The 13,319-nt window shown below is 35.2% G+C and overlaps 1 protein-coding gene across 6 annotated transcripts in view; it reads right to left on the minus strand.

Annotated features, from left to right (window-relative positions):
- Positions 1 to 4,258: 4,258 nt before the first annotated feature.
- The window catches only part of CEP126 (centrosomal protein 126), a 144,179-nt gene continuing 135,118 nt past the window's right edge, over positions 4,259 to 13,319 (minus strand). For 3 of the 6 annotated variants that reach the window (XM_056794460.1, XM_056794461.1, XM_056794466.1), the window contains exons 11-12: positions 7,684 to 7,826; positions 4,439 to 4,803 (exon numbers count right to left, since the gene is read on the minus strand). In XM_056794460.1, coding sequence (XP_056650438.1) covers positions 7,707 to 7,826 — 120 coding nt within the window. In that variant the 3' untranslated portion in view covers positions 4,439 to 4,803; positions 7,684 to 7,706. Of the gene's footprint in view, positions 4,804 to 7,683; positions 7,827 to 13,319 lie in introns of all 6 variants that reach the window. The other 3 variants (XM_056794469.1, XM_056794470.1, XM_056794463.1) reach the window with 2 other exon arrangements.

Raw genomic sequence — 13,319 nt, forward strand, 5'->3', positions numbered from 1 at the left:
GTCCTTTTATTGAATGTAATCTTTACTGCATTATGATCTGAAAAGAATACATTTAATATTTCTGCTTTTCGGTATTTGATTGTGAGGCTTTGATGCATTAATATGTGGTCAGTTTTTTTTATAGGTGCCATGGACTGTTGAGAAAAAAGATATATACCTTTCTTTTCCCAATCTACTTTCACCAGAAGTCTATTATATCTAACTTTTCTAATATTATATGAACCTCCTTAACATCTTATTTTTTGGGTAAGATTTATCTAGTTCTGTCAGGGCAAAAGCTGAGATTCTTCATGAGTATAGTTTTTTTTTTCATTTTTGTCTAAGTCTTCCTATAATTCATTTAACTTCTTTAAATATTGGATGTTATACCACTTGGTACATATATTGAACACTGATGTTTCATTGTTTATAGTACTTTCAGAAAAATGTAGTTTCCTTGTTTATCTTTTAAAATTAGATCTATATTTGCTTTTCATTTGTCTGAGATAATGACTTGCTCCTCATTTGTTTTTTATTCAGTCGAAGCATAATAGATTCTGCTTCAATCTCTTATTTTTCTGTGTCTGTCTGCTTCAAGTATTTCTTGTATGCAACATAGTGTGGGATTTTAGTTTATAATCCACTCTGCTATCCACTTCTATTTTATGGGTGAGTTCATCCCATGAATTCATTCACAATTATGGTTTGTTCTTCAGTTGTTTCATTTGTGTCTGACTCTTTAGGACCTCATTTGGGGTTTTCTTGGCAGTGATACTGGAGTGGTTTTTCATTTCCTTCTCCTGCTCATTTTACAGATGAAGAACTCAGAGCAAACAGAGTTAAGTGATTTGCCCAGGGTTACACAGCTAGTAAATGTCTTGGGCTGAAATTGAACTCATAAAGATGAGTCTTTCCAACTTCAGGTCCTATATTCAATCCACTGCACCACTTAGCTGCTCCATAGTTATGATTACTAACTGCATATTTACCTCTATCTCATTTTTCCCAATTCTCTTTCTCCCCTTCTATCTCCTCCTCTCTCTTTCTCTCTCCCTTTCCTTTCATTCTGGTCATCCTCACAAATATTTTTTTTTGACCATCAACCAAATCCACCTTCCTTTCTATCAGTACCCCACTTCTCTTCTCCTCTCCTCTTTTTTCTCTGAAGAGTAATTAGGATTTCTATACCCAAATGAATGCGTATATTATACTGTCTTTGGGCCCAAGCTGATGAAAGTAAAGTCCAAGAATTGTTCATCCCCTCTTTTCTTCTCCTCCATTGTAAAAGCTCTTTCATGTGAGATATTTTACCCCAATTACTCCTCTCCCTTCTTCTGCTGGATCCCTCTTTCTCACTTCTTAATTGTATTTTTTCTTTGATATTATCCCATAATAGTCATCTTACACCTTAGATCCATACCCTCTGTCTATGTATATTCTAAGTGCCCTAATAGTGATAAAGTTCTTAAGAGTTACAAGGATCATCTTTCCATGTAGAAATGTAAGCTGTTTAACCTTACTGAATCCCTTGTGGTATTTTTTTTTAAACCTTTATCTTCCGACTTGGAGTCAATACTGTGCATTGGCTCCAAGGCAGAAGAGTGATAAGGGCTAGGCAATGGGGGTTAAATGACTTGCCCAGGGTCACACAGCTGGGAAGAGTCTGAGGCCAGATTTGAACCTAGGACCTTCCATCTCTAGGCCTGACTCTCAATCCACTGAGCCACCCAGCTGCCCTGTTTTCTTTTTCCTGTTTATCTTGAGTCTTATATCTGTTCAGTTTTGTTCTTTTCATCAGGAATGTTTTTTAAGTTATCTGTTTCATTTTACAAACACACATGTGAGGGAGAGGAAAAAAAAGAGAGAGAAAGAGAGAGACAGATAGACAGACAAAGAGAGACAGACAGAGAGAGAGAGAGAGAGATCTCCCTCCCCCAAAAGGATTATACTCAGTCTTGTTAGATTATTCTTGGTTGTAATCCTAGCTCCTTTACTTTCAAGAATATCATATTCCAAGCCCTCTGATCCTTTAATGTAGAAACTGTAAAATCCTATGTTATCCTGACTGTGTTTTGATATGAAAATTATTTTTTTGGATACTTGCAGTATTTTCTTCATACACCGAGAGCTCTGGAATTTTGCTCTAATATTCTTGGGAGTTTTAATTTTAGTATCTTTTTTATTAGGGGATTCTTTAAATTTCTATTTTATCCTCTGGCTTCAGGGTATCAGGGCAGTTTTTCTCCATAATTTCTTGAAATGGAGTGCTAGACTCTTTTTTTGATCATGACTTTCAGGGAGTAAAAGAATTCTTTCTTCTTTTAAAAAAACACTTACCTTCTGCCTAAGTGACTTGCCCAGGGTTACACAACTAGGAAGTATCTGAGACAAGACTCTAACCTAAGGTCTCCCGTTTCTATACCTGGCTCTCAATCCATGAAGCCATCCAGCTGCCCCCTAGTCCAGTAATTCTCAAATTGTCTCTCTTGTATTTTCTAGGTCAGTTGTTTTTTCAATGAGATAGTTCACATTTTGTTCTATTTTTTCATTCTTTTGTTTTTGTTTTGTGTTTTTGATGTTTTATGTAGTCATTAGCCTCCACGTGTCAAATTCTAATTTTTTAGGAATTTTCTTTGGTGAGTTTTTGTACCTCTTTTTCCATTTCTTGTGTTTCCTTTGCCAACTTGATTATTTTTTCAGGATTCTCTTGTATCATTCTCATTTCTTTCCCCAATTTTTCAACTACCTCTCCTATTTGAGTTTTAAAATATCTTTTGAAAGCTTCCACTAATTCCTTATGTGTTTAAAAACAAATTCACATTTTTCTCCAAGACTATGCCAGTAATTTTTTGACATTAGTATTCATTCCTGAGTTTGTTTTTATTCCTTATCAACATAATAACCTTCTATAGTCACATTATTTTTTATATTTTTGTTCATTTTTCCAGCTTATTTTTAAAACTATGTTAAAGTTAGACTCTGCTGCAGGGATAGAGAAGGCACTGTTTCAAGCTTCAGGATTTTTGGGCAATGCAACAAAGTATTGCACCTTATGTCAGTAAAGTATTCTCAGCTATCTCCTTCTGACCAGCTATCTGGTCAATGTTCTTTTGATTGTGAGCTCTGAAAGTCATTGCTTCTTAATCAGTTACCACAAGGCCTGTGCTGGCTTACTGGGGGATGTCTATTACTGGCTTGCATTGGGACTTGGGGCCTTGATTCTGGCTTAGGTGGAATGGGATTCTTCAGCAGAATGTGGTTAGAGCATATGGGATGAGGAGGAATTTTTCTTGTTATTTAATTTGTTGGGCTGTTTAAATAAATATTTTTAGGTTTAAATTGATTTGTCTTCTGTCTTGACCTGGTAAAAGAGAAGTACTGATAGCAATTTGCAAGCTATGTTTACAAAATAGATGCTGACCCAATAATCCCTGGAACCTGGGTGTAAATTCGTAACGGAGGCAAGGAAGGCTGGACAAACATGCGGAACATATATTCAAATAAGTGTTTTTCAAAGCACTCACCTAGAAGAGCCATATATTTATTCCATAGATTTATATATTCCATATATTTATTACTCAAAAACAGTTTTGGAATTCTTCTGGAACAGAGAATATAGTATTTCTCATAGTATGTAATGTCAAAATTGCCCTGGTAGGTATGTCCTAAGCTTTTAAAATTCACAAAAGATATTTTTGGCTCTGTCCCAACTGTAAATATTTGTTTCTAGAGACCTGCTCCTATTTGCAGTGACTCTAATATGCCAGACTAGTTTCAGACTTAATCTGCAAATCTTGGATGGTTCTAGCATGATCCTTTCTAGTCCTATATCAGATATTCTATTGTCCATCCAGTAGACAAGTGACTTGAAAAAGAAAGCTAAAAATGAAACACCCTTATATTTTTATCTAAGCAGTTTGATTAATTGGCTTACTTTAAAACAGGTTTTAAGAACTTTACTTTTTCAGAAAATATACTATTTTTAGTCTATTATTTATGGCAATAAACTATAGAGGCAGGGGAAACCTATAAAGCAAAGAGTCATTTACATTTCCCTAATTTAAAGTAATGCCTTTGAACAGTTTCCAAGTCTTTTTCTGGAATGTTCTGATATTTTGAGTATTTTTTTTTCCTTTTCAGTCCATCTGGAAATAGACCTTTGGAAAATTTTATACATTTCAGGTAGTATGCACATTTGGAATTCTATTTAAATCAATACAATGGAATATATTTTGCATTATGAAGAGATCAGTTTTATCTCCTATGAATATCTCTACCATAAGCCTAAAATGTTATTGTCTTTTTAAACCCCAACAAATACCAGCTATCCTTTCCACTTCCCCTCCATAAGCTAAGGACATTTTCAAGCCACACTCTGTCTTTTTAAGAAAAATCATTTTCATGAAATAAAGATATCTTAGAACAGTGTTTTTTCCAATTTTTTAAAATAGTTTAAAATCATTTATATACATAATATATTAATACTGTTATATGAAACTTTTAACAAACAATGCACAGAAATAATGTTCCCAAGGGGCTTTTCCTCTTATGGTTATTTTTCTAGCATTGAATCCTGTAAGATTGAGCAGGGTCTAATTGGTCAGTGGTCAAAAAAGTTCTTTTTTAACTTTAGGTTAGTAGCACTAACAACATCACCTTTGACTAAAGGAAACAAGTGCTTGGACGTCTCTGTTGGAAGATGGGATTTCTTGCTTTCTTTCCTCCCCTTTTTATCTTCCTATTTCTTCCTGTTCCCTTGCTTTGATTTTAAGCCATTCTGAAAGCTTGCTTGTGCAATTTTTTTGTTCAAAAGCATACATATCTCTGAAAAAAAGGCATCATGAAAGTCTACTAAACATTCAACAAATCCTGAAGTATATTAAAAATGGAAAAACATTCTATTTTGATGTTTAATCTGAAATACTTCTAAAAGCTTTTTCACAAATGCTACCTGCTAAATCTTGATATGACCTTTATCTTAAATCTTAGAATATTCTATTTATAGCAGTAAGCTTTTAAAAGATTAGAGAATTGATAATGATTACTCAGTAGGAGCATTATTATGACACAATCCAGTTGCCACAACCTTAGAACATCTTGAAGAGAACCAGATACTATATTGTTCTAAAAGCTTTAGTTTAGTTCAGGTGAAGTAGTTCTTTAAAGGCAAGGCTTTAATATTAGGAAGTGTAATATGTGCCTCTCTAGATTCCTCCATCTCTTGTGTACCAGGTTTATACCACTTGTGGAATGGGAGACAGTCAATACTGCTACTCAATTAGGATATGATTCCCTGTTTTGGGGAAAGTATTCTATATTTCAGGGTGACTTTGGGGTGTTTTCTAATTCTTTAGGGGAATGGTTAGGTGGTTGCTCCAAAATATTATCTAATTTTCTTTAATCCTGTTGAATATCATTTCAAAGGTATTTCAAAACATATAAAAGTATACTTTATACCTCTCTATATGTCCATAGCCTAAAAGAAATGGCTGGATCAGGATGAGGCTAAAAATAGGTTGATTCATATAAACAATTGATTCCTCGACACTTTCTGAATTTCAGCTTTTTAATTTCTTCCTAATTTTCCTAGCCCCGAAGTTCCTCCCAGTGACAAGGCCTTCCTGCTTTTTTTTAGGCATTGGATTTTATCACAATGTAATCATTATAATACAAAACCAGTTATGCATTATCATTTGATGCTTGTCTTCTCTGATATTCAGATCCCTGACTTCTGGGCCCGTAGGAGTAGCCTGTCTAATAGAAAAGGAGATTTCCAGATCCAATTGTTTACCCTCCAAATGGGCACAACACCCACATGGGAGGTTGTCAGTTTCTCTTGCAATTCTGCTCCCATGTGCATGAGACTTGCTGGATAGTGCCTAGCCAGGCTGACATCTCTGCCATACCCTTTAGGCAGGGGGTCTCATGGATCTATTCAAGACCTTACTCATGGTTTTCTGTGAATACTGAGGATCATAGTTGTGACGTGATCTCAATATTGTTCAGTCACATGTAGTATGTGCTCAGATCAAAGACTTAGTGAGACTCACAGTAAGTGTATTGCAATTCTTTCTAACTTCTCTTTGACCTTGGATGAGGTTAGTTTTTTTTTTTATGGACATTTTTCTATTAGGACACTATCTGAGTGGTAGTAGACAAATTGACCAAGAGAGCTCATTTCCTTCCCCAGGCTATGCCTCTTACTACAGCTGAGGCTGCCTGCCTGTGTCTGAAGGATATTTTCCAGCTGGACAGATGCTGCTGTTATTTTACCCAAAGCAGTAGTCTCCAGTTTTCCTTGCATTTCTAGTTAGTTCTTTTCATCTTATATTTATTACGTATCTATATTATTGATTTAATTTAATTATTTTATTACATTTGAAGTTTAAATGAAATATGAAATAAATTAAAATAAAATATTCAATACATCTTATTTACTCCTCTTATTTATATTTATTTATAAGTTGTATCTCATCAGTAGATTTTAAGCTCTTTAAGGACTGACATGGCTTTTCCCTGTGTCAGGATCTTTTATTTTAGTCTTTGTATTCCTGGTGCCTAGTGCTTTGCACATGGTTAAGTGCTTAATAAATGCTCCTTAGATTTAAATGAATTGGATAGATGAATGGATTTATTATTCCATAACACATCATAGCCAGCCCTATGGGCAGAGCACCTGAACTGAATCATATATCCGTATTTCTTTCATCATCAGTCTGAGTGGGTTGAATTCCTGACTGATGAGAAATTCTGTTATGACAAACTGGTCTAGTCATTCATCCAGAATATACTTTCCTATGCAAACTACATTCAATTCAATAAGTATTTGTTAAGCACCCACTATGTGCCAGACACTGTGCTAAGTGCCAGAATATAGTTTTCATATGTATATTTATTCTCATTTGCTCATCCCATGCAATGCAGTTCCCAGCAGCATCAATGATTATGTGACAGTTGGAGACCACAAGTAGCACACACACATAGGGGTCCAACCACCATTATACCCCTGAAGAGCCCTTGATTATGGGGTGCTAAGTCTGGCTAACCTTTTGCAAACTATGTTTTAGTAGACTTTGCTTAAAGGGCAATGCCCTTTTTCTTTATTCAGATAGTCATTTCAGTGGTCTATTGGCAAGGACTACACTTTTCAGTTAATCAATTGGTCAAACAACCAACAAGTATTTATTAAGTACTTTTTATGTGCCAGATCCTGTGGTTGTCACAAGGGGTAAATGTAGAAAAATAATGAAATAATTTTTATTTGAAATAAATATTTTTTCTGTCAATTTTTTCAATGAACAAAATCTTTTTTCTCCACTTCCCTTCCCCTGAAAAAAAAAAGACCCCCCCCCCACCTTAGGACAAATACGCACAGTCAAGCAAAATTATTTCCCTCATGTACCATACTCAGAAACATATATGCTAGTCTATGCCCTGAGTCCATCACTTCTCTGGTGAGTAGCATGTTTCACTATGGGTGCTCTGGAATCATGGTTTGTTATGATATTAATCAGATTTCCTTAAGTTTTTCAAAGTGTTTGTCTTTATAATTTCATTGTCAATAATTAATAATAATACTTATATTATTGAATAATTTATGATGATTTTGTTCACTTCATTCTGCATTAGTTCATACAAGTCTTCCCAGATTTCTCTGAAATCATTTCCTTAATCATTTCATAAAGTATAATAAAATTTCATTACATAAATTGATCAGGCATTCTTCCTTAGTTTCTAGTTCTTTGTCGCCACAACAAAGCTGATAATGTCTGCATAGTGTTTCTTTCTCTCTCTGTCTCTTCCTCTTCTTCCTTTTTTTTCTTTTTGGATCTCTTTGTGCTATAGACCTAGTAGCAATTGGTAAAAGGTATGCACTCTTTAGTAACTTGTTAAGTATAGATCCAAATTGCTTTCCATAGTGGTTAGACAAATTCATAGCTCTAATGTAACTAATGGACCTGTTTGTCATTTTCATTTTTTTTGGTCAACTTTGTCAATCTGATAGGTATGAGATGGAACTTTCAAGTTGTTTTAATTCAAATTTCTCTAATTACTACTGATTTGGAACATTTAAAAATATGTGCATTTATAAATTAGATTTATTTCTTTGAAAACTTCATCTTTATATCCTTTGACCATTTATCACTTGGGTAATGGTCTTGGAAAAGAGACCCCTGTCAGAGGAATTTGTTGCAAAGTTATTTTAAAAAAAATGGTAATGTTTCCCTTCTAATTTTAGCTGCATTTGTTTTTGTTTGTGCAAAACTTTTTACATTTTATTTTATAAAAATTGTTTACTCTATTTCCTGTGATCATTTTTATCCATGTTTGTTCTTCTCCTATCTATAAATCTGAAAGATAGTTTTTCCTTGCTCCTCTAGTTTATTTATGAAGCTATCCTATATGTTTGTCATGTATCCATTTATTATGAGATACTGTACCTAGTTTTTGCCAGACTTCTTCCCAGTTTTTTTCCAGCTGTTTTTATTGAGTAATGAGTTTTTATACTAGTACCTGGGGTATTTGGGTTCATCAAACACTAGGATACTGTGCTCATTTGCTTCTGTTTGTTATGTACCCATTCTATTTCACTAGTTGGCCTATTTCTTATCAAGTATCAAATCATTTTGATGATTACAGATTTAAGTGACTTGAATATAAAGGATGACTGTTCCTCTTTATATATTCCCTCCCTCTCAATTACCTGTCAAACTTTGGTTCCTGATCCCCCGGTAGAACAGTTTTGACACCCCAGTTCCAAAGAAAAAAATCCATCTTGGCCAACTGAAAGGGGGCTGACAATTGGAACCCCTGAATAAGGGTAGCCATCTTTGGGGTTCAATTGAAGAGATAAATTGAAGGCAATATGTGGCAATTGTTAATTTGGGCTTCTATCATTATGATCCTAGGCATATACTGGACTTTCTGCTTAATTTATAACACAGTAACATCAGTAGTGATGAATACCATTGAACTGATTTTGAACATTACCTCCTTTGTGATGATGATACCTTTTAACAACTCTGTAATGTGGCAAGTAGAAACCCAAGTGTATGTTATCCTAATGGCAGCAATTCAGACTTTAACTTATGTGAAGACTGTATTGAGAATGATCTTGCCCCCAAAACAAGCCCAGATCTTAGTCCTTGACAACAAACTTGAAGATTTAGTTAAATAGCTCTGCAATGAATATCTAGCTAAGAAAAACACAAATAAAGATAGTGGGATTAGGACTGAAGAAACAAAAAAGGAAGATGTTACTAACATAGAAAACTGAGCAATAATACAGATAAGTCTGACTCAATGGTTGAAGGCACTGTAGTTAACAATTCCAAAGCAGTTAGTAAGCAAGACAACACCACAACATCAGAAGTCACAGGGGCACACAAAATTATGCCTCTTTGTGGTGTAGTCAGGCTAACTGATGCACAAATCATTTATTACACAAGACCTGGAATTTCTGAAGAAGAGATTTCCAAAATTTGTCTCTGAACCACACAAATGTGTCAAAGAACTGAAGAGAGCATTTAAAGTGTATGAACCTGACTTTGAGGATGTGAAATTAATTATGGGGGGAGGTATTCAGTCCTAACAAACAGAAACAGTTTGTTCATAAGACCAGACAAGATGATATTTTGATAGGATAATTCAAAATCAGAATGAACACTCAGCAAGTTTTATTGGATTGACAGAAAATGTGGAGTCTATCCTGGGGATTAGCCAAGATTCCCAAGAGTCTGTAGTGCATGTCCATAGGCAGTTCTTAAAAGGGTGTAATCACCAGATGAGAAACTTTTTCAGGAACTTTTCCCCAAAGTTTGATTTCATAACAATTTCTGAATTAAGAGACATTGTCTCTATGAAAACCAAAAAGAACAGGAAAGATGAATTGAAGCAGAAACTACAAAAAACAATAGAGATCTTGAAAAAGAAAGAAATTGAAGAAGTCAAAAATCTTAATACCATCAGAACATATACTAGATTAAATTACCAATCACAACAAAGGGGTCATAGGGACACTAGAAGATGTTTCCTGTGCAACAATATTGGGCATATTGTAAAGAATTGTTCTCTGAAACAAAGATATGAGCAGGGACACAACATAAATGTGAAATATCAGACAAACACCCAAAACAGAAGTTATTACAAGAACTATGAGAGAAATAACAAGAGCTGCTGTGATCACTGCAGATTGAGAGAATCAGAAACACCAGATCTGAAAACAATGCAGTCAGCTATCTAAAAAGGGGAGAAAGCTCACTATTCAGAAGATGTAGCTAAATGACAGAGATACACAGCATGAACCCAAGACCCAGTTTCATTAAAACAAAAGACTGTATGTGGGGGAAATGAATGGACAGTAGTTAAAAGGAAGAGACAAAAGGGATTAGACATAAAATACAAAAAGGGTGATGGTGACAAAAGGGTGGTATCTACAAATGTGATTTTAGATTCTGTAAGAATTTTACCAAAAGGGTTGAAACAAAACATTTTAAAGCAGTGAGAAGTTATGGAGATGGAAAAAGAGATTCAGAAGGTTGTAGAAGAGATACAAGATATAGATGATTCAAATACATAGAGGATAACAGGGAAAGAGAAAACCAAAGAGCAAGTTAAAACATATCTAGAAAATTTCTTTGCATGTAGATTTGGTTTAGGGATTGGACAGAGAAGGAAAAGTTATAAAAACTTACATCAACAACAATATGAGATTATATCAGTAAAGAGAAAGCAACATCACAATTATCTAAACCATTTCAACACAGTAACAGCAAAGAAAAAACTTACAATGAAGCCTACAACTGATGAAACACAATACAAAGTTGATAGTTTTACAGAACCAAACCAATCCATACAGGGACTAATTGAAACAAGCATAGAATATTTAGGGACTACTCCTGAGGAAAAGAAGACTAGTTTGAATTCAAAAGCAAAAATATTTTACCCATTACCATTTAAAGGAGAAAATTCAAATCTTAGTAATTGTAAACCTGGGAAAGGGGGTTGACAGTACTACACAATCTCACAACCAAGAAATGTTAACCCTAGTACCAGAGTATACAACAGAAACATCTGAAAGTATGGGTAGAATAGAGCAAGTAACAACTGTCAATGATGCTCAGTGTTCAAATAGCTTCCATTTCCCCAACATGCTAAATGCAGGACTTATGTATGACCTCAGACTACTGGAAGAGCAGGCATCTGATCATGGTCCTGATTCAAGATTTCCTACCATACAAGGCATGGAACCAATGCAGTTAGTGAGAAACAGTCAGGAAATGACTTAAGCCAAGAAATTTCAATTAGTCCAACCATACGGTCAATAGCTGATGTAGGGGCAGTGCAAATTAACAGAATAACTGGTTCAATAACAACTGATACACCTGAACCATATGTATGGATTAAAGTGGGGAAAAAGGACTACAATACTCTCATTGATACTGTTGCTTCTAAGTCTGTACTAGTCATTCCCAGGGTATATTACCATCAAGGATATGGTTTCAGTGGCAGGAGCTACTGGGGAAATACAACAGGTCCCAGGGCTCAAAAGTACAGTGGTAAAAGTAGGTCCTCTCTCCATTGACCATACATTTCTCTAATTTCTGGATGTCCGGATAACCTTTTGGGATGCGGTGTTTTTTTTTTTTTGGGGGGGGGAATTGGAGCAACTTTGCAATGTGAACAATTTGGGAACATATATTTACATCTTCCCAAGCAGTCTCTCAAACACTATTCTTTATTATACCTGGAACAACTAGAGGAAAAAAACTGAACAGCAGCAAGCAGTAACATCAATGTATGAAATTCCTAATGACATACCACAAGGAGTATTTGCAAAACACAGGAATGATGTGGGTAGAATTAAATCAGCAACACCAGTAAAAATAGAAGTCAGGGATGGCGTACCTCAATATAAGCTCAGTAAAGAAGCTATTTTAGGCATTACTCCTATTATCAATAGTTTACTGGAGCAAGGCATCAGAATTTAATAGCCTAATCTTAGCCATCAAGAAGAACAAACAAAATGCTGATGGGTCATTTTCCTGGAGATTTGTGGAGTATCTTAGAGCAGTCCAACTTTATAAAGAAGACACACACCATAACACTGCCACCAAAATGATATCATCACAGAAATTCCACCCAGTGCTCAGTGGTATATTGTGATAGAGCTGAGCAATGCCTCCTTTACAATACCATTACACCCGGATTCACAGAACATTTTTGCATTCTCATGGGGACAAAATAAGCTCTGCTGGACTCATTTAGTCCAGGGCTTCTGTAAAAGTGAATCAATTTTTTTGCCAGTTGCTTAAGGGTGACCTAGAAACAATCAAATTCAAGCACATAAAATTGGTACATGATGTTGATGAACTACTACTTGCATCACCCAATCCAAAAACATGCTTGGGAGATTCAAAAAAGCTTCTGATAGAGCTTTATAAGAGAGGACTTAAGGTCTCTCAAAAGAAGCTTCAGTAGGTTCTCCCAAAGGGTGAGTACTTGATGTTTATCCTGGAAAAGGGCACCAGGAAAATCTCTCATAAATGAATTGCTGATATCCAAAAGCTATGAATCCCAAGAACTAAGAAACAACTAAGATCATCCTTGGGATTGCAGGTTTCTCTTGGCAATATGGCATAGGGTATTCCCATAAATTTAAATGCTTAACAGACTTGACAAAGAATGATGTGGAAGAACCATTGCAATTAACAAAAGAACACCTCCGTGCTTTGTCAAAGTTGAAACAGGCAATTCTAACAGTCCCAGCATTAGGGATACCAAATTATGACAAGGAGTTCCATCTACATGTTCATAAAGCTCAGGGCATAGCTTCTGGGGTGCTAACACAATATCTTGGACTTAAGACCTATAGCATTCTATAGTATGATCCTAGATAAGATAGCACAGGGAATGGTACATTTCTTGAGGAGTATAGCTGCAGCTGTCCTGATGGTGAAAAAGGCAAATGACATAGTCCTGGGATGCAAGCTGCATGTATATTCTGCTCACCAAATTGAAAAACTCAAGGTCATAGAATATCTATGTATTCACATTTCCTAGGCTATCTCAGTATGAAATCATTTTTCTAGGAAATGATAATCTGACCATTTACAGATGTGCACCTCTAAACCCAGCAATTCTGATTCCTGATTTGCCTTTAGGAGAAGAACCATTACATGACTGAATCCAAGTTACAGAAATGGCATACAAACCAAGGGATGACCTAAAAGATATACTTCTTAGTGAACCAGAGATTGAGTTATACACAGATGGCTCCTCATACATCTTTAGAGGACAAAGGGTCACAGATGCAGCAGTAGTATAAACTGTACTGTAAT

The sequence above is a fragment of the Monodelphis domestica genome, chromosome 4 (genome assembly GCF_027887165.1).
Source record: "Monodelphis domestica isolate mMonDom1 chromosome 4, mMonDom1.pri, whole genome shotgun sequence".
Lineage (NCBI taxonomy): Eukaryota > Metazoa > Chordata > Mammalia > Didelphimorphia > Didelphidae > Monodelphis > Monodelphis domestica.